The sequence below is a fragment of the Protomyctophum parallelum genome (genome assembly GCF_964188405.1).
Source record: "Protomyctophum parallelum genome assembly, chromosome: 10".
NCBI lineage: Eukaryota > Metazoa > Chordata > Actinopteri > Myctophiformes > Myctophidae > Protomyctophum > Protomyctophum parallelum.
The window spans coordinates 17,657,752-17,679,173 of NC_139704.1; the positions used below are offsets into that span (position 1 = coordinate 17,657,752).

Below are 21,422 nucleotides of genomic sequence, written 5' to 3' on the forward strand. Positions count from 1 at the left end.
TTTTGGCGTCTTCACTGCCCTCATTTTTTATCCTCCATATGTTCTTTGCAGAGCCAATCAAATCATCGCTATGGGGTGATCAGCCAATCACAAGCCAATAATAAAGCTGGGCAAAAAACAACAAACAAAACAAGCTCACTCTACATATTACCGCTATTCATGTTTTAGAATTTAGATGGTAAACATTATTGGCGTGTAATTATGACAATACCCGTGGCAAACAACAATAAATAATACTGTTATGTTATCACTTCCCAGGGAGAAATGGATCTCTGGCCTGCACCTTCTGGGATCCCAAACCGCCTGAAGGTATGTCTGTCGCACACAATCAACACCTTCCCAAAGAAAGGGCAAAGCAGTGTTTGCATCTCTTTTTCTTTCTTTCTTTCTTTCTTTCTTTCTTTCTTTCTTTCTTTCTTTCTTTCTTTCTTTCTTTCTTTCTTTCTTTCTTTCTTTCTTTCTTTCTTTCTTTCTTTCTTTCTTTCTTTCTTTCTTTCTTTCTGCCTTTATTTGGCACTTCTACTGCTGTACATTCTATATTGTTCATGCTTGTTCAGCATGCTTGTTCAGCATGTTTTTATTGCTTGGTTGTCTGCTGTTTTGAACATGTCTGCAAATACATTGATGATGATTATTGTTCTGTGTGTGCGTCCCCAGGCACAGTGTCAGCCGTCCTGGCCACAGCAGCCTGCATCATGGCTCTTCTCTCTGTGCCCCTCATCCTGCTGCTGGTGTACAAGCACAGGCAGAGCACCCAGTCCAGCAGACGTAAGTTGACATGTGCATGCAACCGCACACACACCCGAGCCATTATAGTGCGACCCGAGCGCTACTGACGTGACGCCATGACAGAGCGGGGGTATTTTCATTTACGACACGCTGAACTAAGTAAACAAGAGAGAAGAGAGAAAACGAGAGCAAAAGAAAGAAAACAAGCGAGAGGACAGAAAAGGGAGAAAGCAATAGTGCAACATACGTTTGTTTTATAGGAATAAGGTCAGCACTACAGTGGACTAGGGATGGAGCTCGGAACCCGAAAAAGTCTGATAAGAAGCTTATTGAGTACCCGTTATCAATAAGCTTTGGGCTTATCAAGCTTGTTATTGAGCATAGCGGTATAGTGGTGGCCCGGTCATGTTTACACAATCAAGACAAGAGGCGATCAAGAAATAAATGCCAACCAGCACTGTCCAGGTAAACACAATTACGCTTTTAAAGTGGCAGTATATATATTAACCAGCTAAGTTTCTTTAATATTATTTTATTGGTAAAAAGGTCAATTTAATTATTTCTGTTAGAAAAGTACTGTATTTGAAGGCCCTAGTAAAAGATACTGGTTCTGTTCAGAATTTATTGTCTCCCGTCTTTCCTCAAAATAATAGAAAATGCTCAATAGTGGGCTCGATAAGAACCCGGCTCGATAAGCCTGATCGATAAGGTGATCGTATCATAAAAATTAACGAGCTCCATCCCTACAGTGGACAGACGGTGAAAGTCCTGACGTCACTCGCTCATCCCCCGGGTCGCAGACATTTCTCTCATGGAGAACAACATGGGGTCAAAAAGAAATATATTGTCGGGGATGTGTCTCTGTATCGTTTACGACAGTCAGTCATATTTCATGTCTGTTTCTAGCGAATAATTCGGCGGCAGTAAAAGTAGTCAGTCAGTTGATTCTTCATATCCATATGAGTCAAACCATCGCGATCATTTGTTTATTTTTGGAACAGTTCTTGTTTGACGCAATATGAAAAAGGCTATTCGAATTCAGAAAGGGGGTTAAATGCAAACCAGGTAGCCGACTGCAGTCTAAATACCCTGCAGACCGCACACACACCGACAATTATCCCCATGCATGACACAGCAAAACAGCGTTCAAGCCATTATGCCTCACTTCCACACATTTCCTGCAGAACTGCAGTGCAGGACACTTGAGATCTATGTCACACAGCGGGAAACACATCCCCACACTGGGAGCTGAAGGGATAATTCCGCTTACGTCCGTTTCAGTTCTCTCACAATAGCCCATTTCCCTTTCCCCCCTCTCTCTCCCCAGGTGCACACGAGCTGGTGAGAATGGACAGGTGAGTGTTCCCACAGTCCGTCTGACAGCTGGCCTGGCAGACCCACCCCAATAACAGCTGTTTTTCCACAACACATCCTCATAAAACACACCACAAAGGATATGGCTCACCATGTCATCACGATCGGTGTGTACAGTAGCTGATAGCTTGGACCTCCTGATCCACAATAAGAAAATAATAGCCAGCACTTCAAAGTCCTTCTGGTACTTGAATTCATAGATACACGGTGCCGCGAACACAGACGCAGTTTGGAGTCAAGCCAAAGCGTGTAACACATGCTGAGGAAGGCATTATACTGACTGAGTTGGCTAGTTTTTGTCTCCATTGTCAAAGACTGCTCCTAACACAATAACGCATGCACACACGCACACTTGCTCACAGAGCGCTGCCCTGATTTCTTAAAACGACCATACTGATGGAACTGCATGTGTAGCTATTTGGTATACTTCCAAACCATACTGCAGTTTTTGTTTTGTATAGTTTTTCTTTTCTCTCCTTGAGGAATACATTGGTTTCCATTCATTCAGGAAGGTATGAAAATAAACTTGCAGAGACTTGAAACTATAGTATAGCTTGAGATACTGTAGGTAACACAATGAACTGTGGGGGGGCTTTATTATCTGAAAGGTCACAAAATAGGGGAAATTGGGGTATATAAATAGAAGGAAAAAGATAATTATTTTTGGAATAATTAAATTAAATGACTGTCTCTCTCTGTCTGTGTGTGTGTGTGTGTGTGTGTGTGTGTGTGCATGTGACTGCGTGCGTGCGCCATGTGACTGTGTGTGTCTGTGACAGTACGGCCCTGGGACACGAGAACCCTGTGTTCATGGGGGGATCCCCGCAGACTAAAAGCCGCACCGTGTCTCAGATTATGACCAGACAAGCATCGGAGACAGGCCGTCACCTCCTGTCTGAGTCAGCGACTCCCCTCTCCCCCCCTGGAGACGGAAATGTCTTCTTCCCATCGCAGGGTAGGTAAACACGCACACACACACGCGAACACACAAAAATGTTTGACTACCTTTTTGTCACTGACGAAAACTAAATGTAAACTAAATGAAAACTATAAGCTAAAGCTACTAAATATATTGACAATTTCGACATCAAGGTCCACCAAAATACATTTAAGTCGACTAAACCTACTGTAGATTTAGTCAACTAAAATCTTATGATATTTGGTCGACTAAAACTAGACTAACACTAAGACATTCCAGGTGACAAACTAAATTAAAACTATTCAAGAGACTTGAATGCACGACCATACGTGCATGAAAACGAGGGTGGCACTTCTTTCAGAGCCTCTAGCCTGGCTTAATCCTGAGTTGCATGCGGGTGTTGCACGGCAAACACAACAGATTTACAAGCTCACAGAGCATGTAGATCGGCAATACTTTCAGTGCACGACACCCATGCACAACTAGAGTATAAGTCAGGAATTGCATTCTACTCTCAGCAGCAACGTCAGCTGAAACTTGAACATACTGTACGACGTCGTCCTGTCAGATCTACGGCTGGAAAAAGACCAGATTAAATGAAAAAAATATCTATTTCAATTGATCCATAGCAAGGGGTGGAGTATGCAAGTGGAACAGTATTCTTTTAGTGTCTAAAAGTTGTTGTATGAGCGTCAGTCTGACCTCACAACTACATACTCTACTGGCCGTGTGCTCCAAGTGCCTCTGAGCCCCAACGCAGTTGCGTTGGCTGCGTCACGCACTCCATGGAATGCATTTGTAATTGAAAGTGTAAGACAATGGCTCATAGATAAACAGGCTTTCAATACATTTTGTGGAAAATGGAGGCAATCCTGTTTGGAACTAAGAAGAAGCTGTCAACAATATGTGGAAAGTGTTTTGTCATGGAGTTGATATGATATCTCAGTGTCTCCTATGTAGGATTGATATTGGAACAGTCACTCTCCTGTGAATATCTAGTGCTGCTATTATATAAGTGCGACAGCATACTAAAGTTCCTGTAACTTCTCGTGTCCCCATTGATTCAGTGCCATTTCCATTGTGCAGCTGCTCTGTTCTGCTTGGTACAGTGGTTTGACAGCTATACATCTATAGGAACAAGCTGCAGGTGTTGCAAATCATATTATTCAGTATGTATTCATCATCATCATTTTTCGACCGCGGTCGAGATCATGGATTTCACAATGCCACGCCAGACTTTCCGGTCCTTCATTGCCATCCCCAGTTCCTGCTTACTGATGCATGTGTCCCTAGTGATGACATCAGGGAACGACAGTTTTCTACCTCTGGTCTGCTTTGAAGCAGGGTTCCAGAGAAGATGGGAAGATATAACTGTGTTCTTCTGGATTGGACTAGTGAAGAAACACGGGAAGGGAAGTATATTAGATTAGTCGATGGGTGGCTCTTCTAAGACAGATTTTGCTCTCTCATTAGAAGGCAGGTGTAAGTGCCATCCAACCGTTTCTCTAATTTCTTTGAAAGTGTCCATGTCTCAGAGCCATAGAGTAGAATCAGCTCAACGGTCGTCCTCATTTTTTTTTTTTTTTTATTAAATGCGTCCCCTCGAACATGTTGGTATAGTGATGAATTCATAAGGCTGCCAGTACAGCTCAAAGTAAAGCAAAACAGAAGCTGCTGCAACACATGCACTGTAATTGCGACCGTACTGTAGGTCCCACACACACACACACGCACACGTACACACACAAACACCATGTCAAGTGGCAAGCTTTGATTTCTGTCGCTGTAGAACTGAAACCACCTGTTCTTTTGCGCTGTAACTTTCACCCATATTCCCCCTTCGACTCTCTTTCGCACTTCCCCTCACACAAGTCATTCTCCACTCATCAGCACTCTCATTTAAACGCTAATGGCCCTTTCAGACACTGCACTCAGGCTCATCTTGAACAGACATGCGGGACGATTAGTTACAGTGGGTGAGTTCAATCCAGAGTGATTCCCGGGGCCGTGGGCACCTGGGCAAGACGTTCCAGACATTCCAAGGTGGATTGCTTCCTGCTAGCTCAGTCTCAGCGGCACAAGGACAACAGGACAGGGGCCACGTTTAGTGAACATCATCCAACAGTGAAACTAAATTCATTCCTATCTTTGGAATAACTCAATGTCTTCCAGGCTAGAAAAGAAAGATCTGATCTAACTAACTTCTGCTATTTTCTGTATTTGCTGTAACTACATTGACATTGGATCGAAGGTTGGTATTGTGGGCATTGGATTTGGTTCGGTTTAAATGCTTTATAAGCAGAAACAGTACAGTAAAAGCTAAAAAATATATACTTTTCAGGGATATTGGGGTGCATTTTTACAGCCACAGTAGCCAGAACTATTAGTTACCATGAAGTCATGAAAGGTTTTTAAAAAGTGTAAAAAAAAGGGTAAAAAGTGTAATCTAACTATGAATGCACCAAGTCTCGGTACGTCTGTATGTCTCTAATCCACGTAACTCGAGAACCGTTCGCCCGACTGACTACAAATTCGACACACGCGTCCACACCCACACAGGGAGTGCAGTGCCCGGTGTCGAGTCGGTCGGACCCACGGTTGTCCAGAACCGCCACAAAAGGCCTCTGCCGGGCCAGAAAAGGCCTCTGCCCGGGCCAGACTCCACATAATATCTGCGTGGGGCATCCATTTCCAACTTGCATCGTTCCAAGTAGGCCAGTGCCCAACGGGCACCGCTCTAGTTAATGATAATAATAATGATCTAAATAATGATCTTGGCTAAAGTGTCAAATCTGGCTAAATCACTTCCTGTCAAACGGAGGTAAACAACCGAGGCTAGTTTGACCCCAAGCAGATAGCTTGGCTGTCCGGATTGCTAAGCTAACATTAGCTTTTTCATAACTTAGTCAAATTAAGCTTAAAAACGGCCAGGAACATCCCAAAATATCACATTTTTTGCCGCGAATCACATAGAGACGGTGCGCGTGCACGATAGTGCACGATCGCACGGGTTTCGGCCGGTTTTTGGTAGATTACATAATTTTTTTTTTTAAGTCTAAAAATTCCATTATTTTGTTATAATAAGACGTACTGACAGGGCAGTACGTCAATTACGCCATTGGCCACGAGGGATTTGTTGATTTAATACGCAGATAACGTCATTGGCCACTAGGGGGTTTTAATAAACACAAAAACAAGAAGTGACCAAAGTCACTGCGTGTCTTCTTGGTCCCTTAATAACCAGTAAGATGCCCTGAGGATGAGAAGCGTACACGCATCCGCCTGGGGGACGGCAGACTACTGGGAGAGCACTGGTGCTTTGGCATGGGGGGTAAGATCAACATATGGAATTAATATACAGGCCATATATGGAGCGTGTCTTGAGTGTACAGGGTTTGATGAGGTCAAATCAACATATGGAAGGTCAGAACAGGTCAGCTCCATATCTGGCGATCTAAGGGGGGCAGTGTCTTGAGTGTACAGGGTTTGATGAGATTATTGATTATTATTATTAGCGCAGGTAATCGTTTTCGTCCAGTGCTTCGATGCATATGTCGCCGTTTGATCCGTATGCGCCGTGCCAGCGTATGACGTAATGACTACTTGTGCTTGATATGGCAGTGGTGTCAGTCTGTCAGATTACATACATGTATACATAGGGGCATTACCTTTAATCCTCCCGACACTAAAACATATCGTCATTACGTCACCATCGAAAACCAATTACACCCTGGCATTGGGTCCTTTAATCCACATGTTTATTACGTCATCATTGAGAGCTAGTTGTACCAGTTATACCCTGACGTCATATGCTGCTACAATGCATATGCATCAAACGGGGCATACGCAAAGTAACTACAGTATACCGCTAATCAACTTACAAATTACATATACATACAGCTAAACCTAATCATTTCAAACATTCTTTCACAGAGAAGCTGAGATTTGACAGTTTGTAGCGGTCGACAGTACTTGCGCGCTCTGCTTGCGCAGTAGTAGGCCATTTATGGCCTACTTGTGTGCAACGAGTGCAGTTCTAGTTATTATTATTATTATAAGCCATTTCGCAATGATGGGCTGTTAGGCTATGGCTATTAGGGGTGCTTGTCATGGAAAGGTTTGAGAACCCCTGGATTATGTTAGTATTATGTTCATTGTTCAAACAAATAATACATCCAGGATCATAGAAAACATGTGTTCCCTTGAACGGTGTCCAAATCATACAGTCCCCGGTTCACTTCAGCTTCCCTGACCAAAAATGATACACGGCTGAACTTTAAACAAGCAGAATTTAACCAGAAAACAGTTCCCTCTTGATCTTCAAAAATGTCACAACTCTGGCCAAGGACCGCTTTGCTTGTTCTGCTTTCTTGTGGTTTTCCAGTGACTCACAACTTATTCTGAGAAATATAGAAACAGCCTACAGTATATACGAGTGTCGTGTCTGAGTATGTAGGAGGTGTGTGTGTGTGTGTGTGTGTGTGTGTGTGTGAGAGAGTGTGAGAGAGATATATGTGCAATGATCTGTGTAGCCTATATTGCAGAAGTAGGAAGTAGAGTGTTGAAAATTCGAACTCCCTCGCAATTAAGTTTCCACACGTATCAACACATATACTCAACGCAAGACACATCTGTGTCGCCTTATAGCTTTTAACCACTTTAACCATTATTTTAAACTTCATCTGAAAAATAGCAGATCTACAAGCTCATAGTGAGGCCCCGAGTGCCACGCTACGAGCTTGTAGATCTGCTATTTTTTTAAAGTCATGTGTTCAAATCGTAGAATATATTCTTTCACAGCGAACGTTTTTAACTCAAATCTTTGCTTCTGGGGGGGTCCCTGGAACTACATATTTTCAGATGGGGGTCCGTGGCCAAATACAGATCATTCTGTGGGTCCTTGACATGGAAATGTTTGAGCACCAGTGATATGTTTTTCAGAAAACTGTCAGGATTAGGAAGACATTTTGTAGAATCTGATCTCAGGTCTTAATGGGTTAATAAACCATCCTTGTTTTTTTATATGCTCAAAGAACCAAAACCCTTTTCCTCTTCCAGAAACCATCCTCGAGGACCCAGACTTCCTGCAGGTATAAGAACGATGCCTCTTCATCTCATCTCATCTCATCTCTCTGACCTGACTGGTAAACAGTAATGGCGGCTCTCAAGCTTCTTCTTCCCCATACAGTATACAGTCACCACAGCAGTGTCATCACTGCAGGCCTGTCTCACAATCGCCTCCAACAACAAATCCCTCACGTGCGCTTGTTTCTGGACCGCAACGGGGAACGGAGTGTGCTTTTGTGGTGGTTCTTTTGTTTTTGTTTCTCGTCTTTCCTTCCACCTACAACTACAGCTGGAGGTCCTCTGGGCTCTTTTATTTGTCTGTGCATGTGTTGTATAGCTCAAGGGGAGGGAGGGCTGGGTATGTATGTTTGTGATATGCCAAATCGACTGCAGACGATGGCTTTACGGACCAACAGGTGCCCCAGTCAGTGCTTGGGATGTTCCAGGAACCACGTTGAGAGAGGGCGTATTTCCATGTGCAAAGGGTGGGCATAATAACTCATTTACCGCCAACACCCCCATCTGGTGTCTGAAAAGTGTACTCCAGCAGCGCCAGCCAGTCATTTAACACGGCGAGACTCTTAAGTTTGAAAGCCGTTTCACTCGGAAACCCGAGACCCAGGAAGTGAATTATCGCTATGTTAACGGGTGCCGCGATTGTTATTAAATTCACCCAAAACATACATTTTATAACCAGGGGATCATATCGTTTAGAGAAATGAGGCGCAAATCAAGGTGGTATTGAGCCAAAAAGAAGAATCAGAGATATTAGGATTCTAAAGAAAACTGCGTTCCCACAGACAGCATAAGCCGGTGTAATTTACATTTTTGTTTTTTCCCCCCAGAGTGTTATGAGCGTGTACAGAACACCGTTGTGAACCGTAATCAATTCATATAAAAAAAGGCGTCAATAGGCGTTTGGACCAGGAGGCGTCAACTCAAAAGGCGATCTCGGTGCTGAGTGAATTAATTAAGGGTCATAAAAATAATAATAATAATAATAAATGCTCCTCTGGGCTTCAAATGGGCCATCCTTCAGAGCACCAGGATGAGCCTATTTTGTTTTTCTTCAACCTTTCCCTCTTTCACCCCTTCCTCCCGTCGCTGAAATTAAGTGCTCTGCTGCGTGACAGCAATATCAATACAGAAGACTGTAAACCAGTTGTTTTTAATGGCATGACTCTGTTCCTCTCTCCTCTATATCACTTCCAAACAGGCTGTTGGTCCTCTGTTCACTTCTGTCTTTGCTACCTCAGTTTACTGTTAAAGCTTTCACAGTAAACACAATGCACATGCTCACCCTGTCACTCACCCACCCACCCACCCACCAATTGACCGTATGCACACCACAGCCATGTTGCCAGTAAGGTGGTAAGTAGGTACAATTTCCCATTGACAGCACATTCATCCAAACAGAAGATGAAGTCCTATCTGATTGTATTAAACGACGCCACCAACATTGCAGCTGTGCGAAAAGCTTGAATTATCCTCTTTCTGCAAATATGAAAAGCGTTTGTTTCATAAAAATCCACCGTAGACATGTTATGAGCTACTTTCTGTCAAGAAATGTCATGCAGCTGTGTCAGAGTTTGGAAGAGCTCGTTAACAGTAAAGCAACACTACGCAGGGCCGTTCAGTGACATCGACGAGCACTTCCAAACAACGCAAAGTGTTTGTTTAATCAAAAAATCCACCGTAGACATACTTTATTTTTTGATTAAACAAACACTTTGCAGATACAAAGAGGATAATTCAAGCTTTTCATACAGCTGCAATGGTTTGATATGTTGTTTAATACCATCAGATAGGACTTTTCTGTTTGGATGAATGGGCTGTCAATGGGAAATTGCACCTACAGTACCATCTTGCTGGTGAGATGGCAGCGGTGTGCATAAATTAAGGTCAATGGAATCCTGCACTTAAACCCTTACTTAGTTGACCGGAGTCCCTAAGGGATCTATACTTGGTCCACCTACTTTTTACCTCTACACCAAAACTCTTCGCAGAAAATAGCCGATCAGCAAACTTACAATGCATAGATCTGTTATTTTTGCCAAATGTTGGCTTTTTTTCTTCTTCTTTTTAGTTTTCTGTAATGTAAATAGTAATATAAAATACTGCTTAGGGCAGCTTTTATTCTCTTGAGTGAGGGAATCTGGCGGAACATTCATCTGGAAAAAAGCTTTATCGTTATTTGCTTCATGTAAAAAATCCAACAGAAAAAGAAAAGAAAAACATTTGTAATTTAATTTTTTGTCCGTTTTCTGTTTCTAATGATGCAATAATTTTGTATATTGGTATTGGTATAATTCACTATATTACATTGTAATTGAATAGGGAAATTTATATTATCCACACTTTCGCTAAAAAAGTGGGGAGAGAGCTAAATAACACCTATACTCGACGCACAGAGGAATGTATCGAACGTTGATTACCAAAGAATAGTCATATTAAAGACGACAACATAGCAGGCAAAGTGTTTTTAATGTTATTTTTGTCTTAAGTTGACGTTTAAGGGTGTATGATGTGTATGTGATAGTGTGAACCCCACATTGCAGCAAGGTGCTCAAAGAAACGCACAGCAGGATGTGTAGCATGATGGGCAGGACAGGGTATTAAAAGTATATGTCGTTTCTCAAAGTTCTCGAACACTGCTGATGGAAGTCAAGCCAAGGTTACATTATATCCGTGTGTGTGTGTGTGTGTGTGTGTCAATATATACTGTCCAAAGCTTGTAAAGTAAAACTGTGTTTGTCCTGTAGATTGCCACGGAATTCCTGTGTAAATAAAAATAAGTCAATTTTTTCTGGTTTTCTTTAATAAAGCAAAAAAGCTCTTACACTTTGGGAGCCCCTGTGTCTCTATTCATCTACATCAGTGCACTTATCCACTGGCAGCCCTCCAAAGCTATCATGACACGAGGACACGCAGTTCTTACTGCCCCAAGGGAGCCATTTTACAGATATAACAAGGTTGTTCCGCTTGTGTGCTTCTGAAAAGAAAAGGTGGTGCACTGGAGGAACCACGTACGGCATTGAAACGATGGGGGAAATGATGAAAACAGTGTTGGCATCTTGTTTTTGTAAAAACAAAAAAAAGAGATCGATCTCTTCTCATAAAACAAGATGCCAGTACTCTCTAGAGAGATAGATGAAAGACAGGCATGTCCATCTACTCTAAACCATTTAGACCATGAGGTCTGTGTCGCCTTAGCTTATTTTAAACTTTAGCTGTCGGAAAATAGCAGATCTACAAGCTTGTAGCGTGGCACCTAGTGCCGTGCTATGAGCTTGTAGATCTGCTATTTCTTTTTAAACATGAAAATGTGTGCACATCTTTCAATATATATTCTTTCGCAGCAAACTTTTTAAACTCAAATCTTTGCTTATTGGGGGGGGGGGGGGGGGGTCCCTGGAACAACACATTTTCAGATGGGAGGTCTGACTGCGGCCAAATTACAGACAATGCTGTGGGTCCTTGACATGAAGTAGTTTGAGAACCACTGACATAGAAACATTTTCAGACAAAGTGTCAGGATTTAGAAGACATTTAGTAGGATCAGTTCTCAGGTCTAGACTATAAACAAGCTAACCAGGGCACTTTTAGAAGTGTTAACCACTGCTGATGAGGAACTCCTTTTTACCGTAACTCTTAAGTATGGGCAGGCGTGCCTAAAACAGGAAGCATACATATTCTTCTTCCTCTTTCTTGCGAGCATGGCCTGAGCTGTGGCTTTCCTGTTTACACTGCAGTGTTTCCTGTTCTTGTATAGTTCTGATATCAGCTCAAACTGCTGCACAAACTAATGAAAGCCACTACTACTACTGGAGTGCATATGTACTGTCCCAATTCAGTGTTGATTTTGACAGCAAACTTTGATTTTATGTTTTATAGTCATAGTCTCTTGAATAGTTTTCATTTCGTTTTAGTCACATTTTGGTCACCCGGAATGTTTTGGTGTTAAGTGTAGTTTTAGTCGACTAAATCTACAGGCCTTGATGCTGAACATGGCCAAGCTCACGCGGCGACGCGTTGTGAGCTTGTAGATCTGCTATTTTCAGCATGCAACCAAGTGTAAAATGACTTGTACTGGATCTCTCGTCTACAATTCCCTTACGAACATTTAGTCTAGGGTTTACAGTCTATTTAGTCATAGTAGTCATCATGGCTTAGTTTTTATTTAGTTTTTATGTATTTTTGTCAGTGAAAACACTGGCATGCACTGTCCAATTTGCCAATAAGAGGTTCTGAGTGACACTGGAATATATGACCACTGGTCTGTTGGGCCAATCATTAGCTCATCTGATTTCTGCCTTTAAGCCTAATGCAGGTGGATAAAGAAAATCCATGTTCACTGGCCGATGCAAATCAGCCAAACGAGCACATCACCTTTCTAGCAGAGGAGCTTTGCAGTACCACGGCTGACCAAAAGAGGGATCTGTAGTGAGAAGTGTGACGCTATTAACCCCCAGATATAACCTCTTTCTGGCTGTGCACCACTCCAACTACATCCTAGCCAACTTCCAGTCACCACCGCGAATATATGTCAGCAACAGATTGAACGACATGAATAACCCTCTACAGTTTATTGTAGTGGAGTAGAAGTGAAAGTATATTGGAAATTGGAAACCTAAAGAAAAGTACTAATATCTCAAAATTGTACTTAAGAAGAGTACTTAAGCAAAATGTACTTAAGTTACTTTCCACCACTGGTGGTCTTACAGAGAGAGTTGGCGTGCCATCGTCCTCGATGGTGACGGTCAGCCGGTACTCCTGCTGGCGCTCGCGGTCTGGCGGGGCGGGCCGCGTCACCATCTCGCCCGTCACGCGGTCCATGCGGAAGGTCAGGTCCTGGTTGCCCGCCGTGATGTAGTAGAAGAGCATGGCGTTGGGCCCGATGTCCTGGTCCGTGGCCACCACGCGCAGCACCGACGTACCGCCACCCACATTCTGGACATGCCACGGTCAAGCACACACGGACCCACGCACGGAAACACGCAGGCACACACGCACGCACGCACACACACACACACACACACACACACACACACACACACACACACACACACACACACAGTAGGTTAACATAATGTGTGAGTGAGTGAGTACTTGCACTTAGAATGAGAAATAACACATTGCATGGACAATGTTCCTGGTCCTCACAAGCTAAATGGTTGTTTTATAGATAACACTTTTTGTGGGGGGGGGGGGGGGGGGGGGGGAGAGAGTTAGACTTAAATATTCAGGCTGGGATTGGGCATTTTGTGCGTCGCCTAACGACACAGTGTGAGCTTGTATATCGGCATCAAATCGGCATCTTAAAATGCTGACGTTTTTCCTAGTAGAATACAGTAATACAATCTACAATCTAGCATGTGCGTGTGTGTTTGTGTGTGCGGTGCATACGTGCGCGTCTTACCTCGCTCACGCTGACGTTGTAGCCCCGGGGGCTCTCTATGACAGGTGTGTTGTCATTGACGTCCAGGATGTTGATGGTGAGGGAGTGGTCCATGAATCTGGGAGGCGAGCCACTGTCTATGGCACGCACCTGCCACAACACACACACACACACACACACACACACACACACACACACATTATGGCATGCAGTCAGACAGAGGAATCTATAGAGCTTTAGAGAACTGTTTCCCAAACAGTGGGTCGGGACTCGGGACCCCTTTTGTGGGCCGCGGAACTATTTTGATGGGTCCTTTCCTACATTTAGTTTTTGTTTGTTTGTTTTTTTGTAATTTCCTGAAGAAATCAAAGAAGTAGTGAAAATAGCCGATCTACATGCAAGCTCGCAACGCAGCGACGAGGATGTAATCGTGAAAATACGCTTAGATACACTGCACATTTAGAGGAAATATAATGGGGAGTTGGGTTTACACTTTGCAGAAGAACATAACCAAGTAGTGCATGGTCGCTGGTCACTGTCTGACCTTTAGCAGGTAGCGGTCCACAGACTCTCTGTCCAGAGGAGCGTTGACGTACACCTCTCCATACGTGTCATTCACTGTCTTGATCTCAAACACATCCTGCATGTTGCCTGCCACCAGACTAAAGCTGACCTGTAAGACAGAGAGAGGGAGAGGGAGAGAGGAAGGCAGAGGAATTGTCATGCTGTAATATTGAAACGAAATTATTAACTCATCAGTGCCATCTGGTGGCTAAATTTATATTCAAAGATCGCCACCATTCATTTCATCTGAGAACCGTCTTATTTTGCAAGCCGTTTCACTCGGACACGGAGAATAGTTATGTAACATGTCACGCGAATGTTCGACCAAAACATACATTTTGTAACCGCTGTTCATAGCGTTTATAGAAATGAGCTGCAAAAAACAGCTAAGAGATACTCCGAGATATTAGGATTCTAAATAAAACCGTTCCCATAGACAGCATATAAGCCAGCGTATACGTTTCACTTCCGTTGAAAATAGCTGATCTACAAGCTACATGTATGGATAAAATGTGTGCTAGTAATCTACAGAAATGTGTTTTGCAAAAGTCGGCCTCATGGTGGCACTATAACAGGCCGTTGTGGAAAAAATGGGGCAGAGGTTTGTCGTTGGCATCCAGGGAGTGTGTGCACAGTTTGGCATCGGCCGGGCCAACTGTACCGGAGATTATTGCTGTACGCAGACAGACGGACACACGGACGGAGTGCAAAACATATTCTCTCCCCATGCCTTCGGCCTGGTGGAGACAACTATTGGAAATTGGAAATACTCAAGTAAAGTACAAATGCCTCACAATTGTACCTAAGTACAGTACTTAAAGGGACACATATATGTTAATGACGTTTAGAAGATTTACTTTCCTGGGGGTCTTTATGTGTATTATATGTGGTTATAGATATTTTAGATTTTAGCCGTGAGCCCAGTGTCTCTGATGTCATGGACATTGGGCTCTCTTCCTTCCTGGACTACAATTCCCATAATGCTTTGGTGCACTGCTCCTCCTTATGGATAGGGGGAGAGCTGTCTTACTGAGACACCATGTAGTCCAGGAAGTAAGTGAGCCCAGTGTCCATGACATCAGAGACACTGCTAAAATCTAAAATATCTAAAACCACATATTACACACATAAAGACCCCCAGGAAAGTGTTCTAAATCTTCTAAACGCCTTTAACATATATATTTTTTGCAAATTTGCAAATGTACTTTCCACCACTGTGCTATCACAGTGGGATACTGTGATACAAGGTTGGGCTATTATTTTTGGCGCTCAACCAGATCACAGCCATGCTGCTTATAATTGCAGTATAATAGCAATGCAGCTCATGTGATATTGCTTACATATTTCAACCCAGCATCCCCATTTTGGGCATGTCATTATTACAGTCAAAAATAAAAAGACAAAACAATAGGAAACATTTAAAAAATGTTTAAAATATTATGCATTGCAATGTGACGCATTGTGAGCTTGCAGATCGGCTATATTAACTTTTTGTTATGTAATTAAATATATAGGGCTTAAGTGGTTAAGTGGACACTTTTTAATGATATCCCGCACCGCCAACGATGCCTTTAACGTGTTAATTAGCACTCTATTCTCTGCCAGCAGGGCGCCCCCTGCTGGCAGGGGTTGAGTTAATCTCTCTACTGTTGCTCACCAGTCCATTGTCTTCAGCGTCTTTGTCGCGCGCCAGCACCGTCGCCACTTTGTGTCCGAGGGCCATGTCCTCTGGGATGTCTACCGAGGAGTCAGATGTGATGTCAAACGCCGGGCTGTTGTCATTCTCATCCAATATGGTGATTGACACCTGTCAAGGAAGTCGTATGAAATGAATGAGCTTTCTACCACATCATTGGAATAAAACGTAACGTCAAGAAGATGAAATATGACCTAAAAATGCAGGATACGTATTCAAAAAGTTGATATATTAATGGGAAAAAAATATATACATATTTACTTTACAATAGAGATTGAGAAGTCAACTCCTACCTTCTGTATTTCCAAAGTGAGATGCAATGAATAAAAGAGGAATGCCATTAGATTTTCTAAAACAGAACGAAGAAGACATGTTTACACATTGGAAGAGAGACCAACAAGCACAGATATGTTATAGCCCATGGCGAAGAGGTGTGGCCACTCGGCCTTCAACCATTTGTGTCCCGACTCCCCATAGCAACACAGATTTGCGCAAGCGCTGCGGCCAAATGGTAATGAGTGTCCCAAAAACTGCCATTGTAAGCCCACAGCTGTGCTGCAGTGTTGATTTTGACAGCAAATTTTGATTTTAGTTTTAGTCATAGTCACATTTTAGTCACCTGGAATGTTTTAGTGTTAGTCTAGTTTTAGTCGACTAAATAGCATAAGATGTTAGTCGACTAAATCTACAGTTGATTTAGTCGACTAAGATGTATTTTGGTGGGCCTTGATGCGGTCGTAATGACTGATTTTACACACCAATCTACAAGCTCACACCGCGTCATGCTGCGACACGTTGTGAGCTTGTATATCTGCTATTTTCAGCATGCAACCAAGTGTAAAATGACTTATACTGGAATTAGTTTTAATCATCATAGCTTAGTTTTCATTTAGTTTTCGTCAGTGTAAAATACTTTTTTTGTCATAGTATTAGTCGACGAAATCAACACTGCAGCTTTGCTGGCCGGTGCCCCTGAGGGAAAAAAAGACCAGTTAAGAATGCTAAATGGCGTACCACAGTGGAATCCTTCTTAGGGCCTCCGTCGTCAGCCACAACGGTCAGGGCGTACAAGTCCCCCTTCTCTCTGTCCAGCAGGCCTGTCACTGTGATACGACCCTGGACAAACAGCATGGAGAGAATGGAAGGCAAATATATACGTACATATATGTACAAATATATCTCTGCTGTTGGTAAGAAACCCAACAAACTCCAAAATGTTACTTTTTCAGGAAATTAGAAATATTATAAATGTTTCAGGATATAAAGAAAACCGTATATATTTTTAAAACAAAGCAATACTGCCTCATCAAAGTTTGGTATTGTGACTTTATATGTTGTCAATTACTTGCATGAGAGAGGAAGTGGTGGTGGAGTTTATAGGGTCCAATGGAGTCAAGAGGTTTTGTCCCAATACAAGAGCCTTTACTACTTTTCATTGGTTCAATATTGTTGAAAAAGGGTTTGCCCGCAAATGGTGCTCAATAGCACTGATAAGGGTCCATTTGACTATGTATTTGACCGGCATATAGTACAGTACAGTAGATATGATAATGTGCTATGATATTGAGGTGCCCTGCATTCATAGGGATTTCACAACATGCCATGGTAGACTAAGGCTCAATCCCAATTCCCCCCTTCGTCCTGGCCCTTAGCCCTTGCCCTTGCTTATGCGCGTTCACGTGAGGGGGAAGGGTTATCTCAATTGTCTTTGGATGGAGGGGAAGGGCCGAGGGTGAGGGGTAGAATCCCCTTCGTTTGAAGGGATATCTCGACGGGACTTCAAACGGAGCAACATCACTGAGGGCTGAAAGGCGGACGAGGTAAGAAGCCTTTTATGTCATTTATTATGGAAAAATATTATAATAACCAATATTATTTGAATGTATTAACAATCTGCATCGCCAAAAATATCGCAATCTCTAGCAAAGGTTAACGTTACTTCACGTGAACTAACGATATGATACGGCGTTGCATTCATACAACGTTACCCATTCATTTGGCGCCGCATCGGCGCTTTATTCTTTTTTATGTATCGCCGGTGCGCCGGTGATACAATTCGGATGCAAGCTAGCTTATTAGCAAGCATCAGTCCGACCCCCCAGACCACGATATGTCAACATTCTGCTTTTGGAGCTCTTAAAAGCCGTGAAATAGCCTACTGTACCTACATAACGCTGTCACTGCATAACGTTGGCTACTCGCTGCAGTGATAGCTATGGTTTTATCATGACCAATGTTAAACTAATCCCCACAAGTTGCAAAACTTGCATAACTAATTAGCAATGGTGTTTTTTCCCCAGGCAAACCAGCTACGGAACAGATTGCAAGCTGCTGTGCAGACTGTACATTGGATGGAGATGAATCACAATGGCATTTTCATTGATAGAAAATGACTCTGTTCTTAATGATATTAAAAACAATGAACAGTGACCACAGCCCCTTCTTTCTATACTGTAAATTGTTTTTCCTTTTTCTAACCCTGTATATATATCTGTACCCATGCTATACAAACTGTTAATACAATAATCAATTAATCAGGTACAACTGTTGAGCAGGTGTCAGAATGAGCTATATCTAGCTGAATTACATTCTGCATGGTGGGCTACCAACATGAGACAAAATTACAATATATTTATTTCATCATAACCACAGCAATGTTATATTTACGTTCCATCTCTACAGCTTAAATCAAATGGAAAGTAGTTTCCAAAGTGGGTTATGGGCTAAATGATAGTTTGTACACTCTCAGAGTTAATTAACATTGATTTTACAATATAAATTGGGGGTCCTAGAGACAGAAATGCCATCAAAGTTTGGGGACCACTGGCCTGTAGTGAGCTTGCAGATCAGCTATTTTCTGAGAACAGGTTGTATATCAATATCTACAAGGGACGTTCAATATTTAGGGACGTTCCAATTCCTAGGGGGATGATTTATCTCCCTACCCCTTGACACTCATTATGTAGGGACAAGGGGAAGGGGCAAGGGCTGAGGGGTAGGGTTAAAAAAGGAATTGGGAAAGGGCCTAAGTGTTGTGCTGGTTGCATCACGTACTGTAGTGTCATAACTGAGATGGTAAGGTTAAAATGTCCTCCGTTTTAGCCGTGGCTAATTTTAGATTGTCTGTTTTACACACCATTACAATGTTCTTATTTTGGTCATAATACCCAAGTCTCCAGGTTTTCTTCAGAAAATGTATGACACTGATTTACTATGACATAGTAGCGGTTCTCAAATGTTTTATTTCCAAGGACCACCATAACTCTGAGATTGTATACTAATACGTATGGAACCAAATGGCGATGACCCCTGCCCGTGCAACCATCTTGGATAACCCTTCCTTCCCCGACTCACCGTGACGCCGTCTATCTTGAACAGGGCCAGCGCGGCCGGCGAGGTGTCGGGGTCGAAGCGGTAGGTCAGCTGGTTGAGGTTGTCTGCCGACTCCGCCTGCACCTGCACCCATGGGCCGTGTAGAGAATGTTATAGAGAGGCAGGCTCTGAAGTTCCCTAAAAAAGCTGGGCACTTTAGGTAAAAATAAATAGCGGAAATAGCTGAGCTTCTAGATCATCTATTTCCGGGCGCAACCCCCGCACTCTTTAGCTACTGAAGATGCGGCGTACGACATGGATTTCTACGCAGAGGACAAGTTGTTTCGACACAAAATGTTGCGTTCAAGTTCAGGGAGAGTTGGAGAAAAAAGACAATTCTCCTGAATGCTGCCTTCGGGTATGGCATGGAAAGGAAAGCGTGTGTGTCCCCTCTCGTCCCCATGAATCTGCATTCATGGGGACGAGAGGGCAGTTTTAGTTTTACAAAGAGGTAAAAGGGCAGGGTCCTTTTGATGTCTACATGTGTGTGACTGTGTGTGCACGTCGTGCCTACCTGCACCACCTCCGTTCCCGTGGCGATGTTCTCCCGCAGCGACACCTCATAGCCTGGGGCGAAGAAGGCCACCGCCTCGTCCAGCTCGTTGAGCAAGGTGACGTAGACGGTGCAGAAGCCCTGGTGGTGGGTGGTGGAGGAGGTGTTGATTTTGACAGCAAACATTTTGATTTTAGTTTTAGTCACAGTCTTTTAGAATGAAACTTCATTCAGTTTTAGTCACATTTTATTTTGGTCATCTAAATGTCGTAAGATTTTAGTCGACTAAAATGTATTTTGTCGGTTCCTTGATGTCGTCATAATGGCTGAATGACGCTATTTTAAGCATGCAAACAAACTAACTAACTGGATCTCTTCTCCACTAGTCCCCCGACTATTTTTCACCATAGTCGATCAGTCGACGAAATCATCAACACTACCTGGTGGAAGGGAGCGGGGCCTGATCATCAACAGTACCTGGTGGAAGGGGGCGGGGCCTGATCATCAACAGTACCTGGTGGAAGGGGGCGGGCCTGGTCATCAACAGTACCTGGTGGAAGGGGGCGGGGCCTGGTCATCAACAGTACCTGGTGGAAGGGCGAGGACTGGTCGGTGGCCGACACGTTCATCAGATAGGAGGTCTTAGTCTCGTAGTCCAGGTAGTCCACGGTGGTCACCAGGCCCGTGCTCACGTCCACCTCGAACTTGCGTCCCGCGCCGGACACTATGGCATAAGCCACTGCCCCGCCGTCACCTGGCAGAGCAGCATGCACGGTGGACGGTGAGATACATGGGGAAGACTGACGAGGTATGGACATGCACAAGAAAGCTAAGACAAGACTGGTTTCACTTAAAAAGTGAAAATGTCAACATAACTGAGTTTTAACGCAATTAATCCATGCTTGGATGCCCCATACATCCCATAATCCCATCCACTCTGCACTATCTAGCCCTGTCTGGATGGGAAAAAACACAAGTCGGTTATTGCCATAAAAGGCTGCACAATTTACATAGGCAGCGGCTCCAATCACATATATAGCACGACAACAGGGTGAGAGACGGAGAGACACCGTCCTGCCACACTGGATTTGTTATAAAGAATAAAACATAGATACATGCGTATGCTAAATGTATATATCTGCCTTTTATCTTTCCATTCCCACAACAAGATAACCTCCCCATTGACTGTGTTTTTGGGCCTGACCTGTTGTTTTAGGACAAAGTTTGTCACAGCAAAGAGATGAGTAAACACTAGACTAGACTACACTAGACGTTATACAATGGGAAGTAAATAGAGGAAGTCCTGGAAACGAGAAGTAAACATGGTAAATGCCACACTTAGCAACATATGCCACTCTCTGGTATGTCGATTGGAAGTACAATGAATCCAGGCAGCCCAACTCATAACAAAAACATGGGAGAGGAAAGTGTCATGTGAATGAGTGTACTGCAGAGCAGACAACATATGAGAGAGAGGCGCGGGAGTGTATTGTGGCTGTGTTAAGCTGAATGCTGATGGAGAGTTGGTAACCAAATGGACCCTTATAGATCTTGAACTCATGAGTGTAAAATGAAACCATATGGTTTCATTTTACACTCAAGAGTTACATTATTGTTAAACATCTGCTTTACTAAATTTACAAGAAGTCTACACAATTAGAGAATAACTCTAATTGTTGATCAACGTTTGCCTGTCATCTCTCTCCTAATTAAATGGTACCAACATCAATACAGCATGGAATTGTGGACAAAGTAATCTGTCGGGGAGGCTAAAGCTCATCAAATGGTGGTCCATGGCTCAAATGCCGAA

At 43.2% G+C, this 21,422-nt stretch overlaps 2 protein-coding genes across 4 annotated transcripts in view; one reads left to right on the forward strand and one right to left on the reverse strand.

The window, feature by feature from the left end:
- Window positions 1-21,422, reverse strand: part of cdh23 (cadherin-related 23) — a gene marked incomplete at both ends in the record, with an annotated part of 313,884 nt that overhangs the window by 56,010 nt on the left and 236,452 nt on the right. For both annotated transcript variants that reach the window (XM_083774574.1, XM_083774573.1), the window contains 8 exons: window positions 12,812-13,039; window positions 13,509-13,637; window positions 14,032-14,160; window positions 15,709-15,858; window positions 16,762-16,863; window positions 19,102-19,203; window positions 19,634-19,753; window positions 20,200-20,366. In XM_083774574.1, the coding sequence (XP_083630700.1) occupies window positions 12,812-13,039; window positions 13,509-13,637; window positions 14,032-14,160; window positions 15,709-15,858; window positions 16,762-16,863; window positions 19,102-19,203; window positions 19,634-19,753; window positions 20,200-20,366 (1,127 nt within the window). The remainder of the gene's footprint in view (window positions 1-12,811; window positions 13,040-13,508; window positions 13,638-14,031; window positions 14,161-15,708; window positions 15,859-16,761; window positions 16,864-19,101; window positions 19,204-19,633; window positions 19,754-20,199; window positions 20,367-21,422) is intronic.
- vsir (V-set immunoregulatory receptor) overlaps window positions 1-21,422 on the forward strand; it is a 445,816-nt gene that overhangs the window by 10,354 nt on the left and 414,040 nt on the right. The window contains exons 3-7 of one of the 2 annotated variants that reach the window (XR_014569821.1): window positions 259-309; window positions 658-768; window positions 2,057-2,084; window positions 2,883-3,058; window positions 8,081-9,460. Coding sequence is in view for 1 of the 2 variants with exons in the window: in XM_083774575.1 (XP_083630701.1) it covers window positions 259-309; window positions 658-768; window positions 2,057-2,084; window positions 2,883-3,058; window positions 8,081-8,118 (404 nt within the window). In the remaining variant the exon portion in view is untranslated. Of the gene's footprint in view, window positions 1-258; window positions 310-657; window positions 769-2,056; window positions 2,085-2,882; window positions 3,059-8,080; window positions 10,928-21,422 lie in introns of those variants that run through there. The other variant, XM_083774575.1, reaches the window with a different exon arrangement.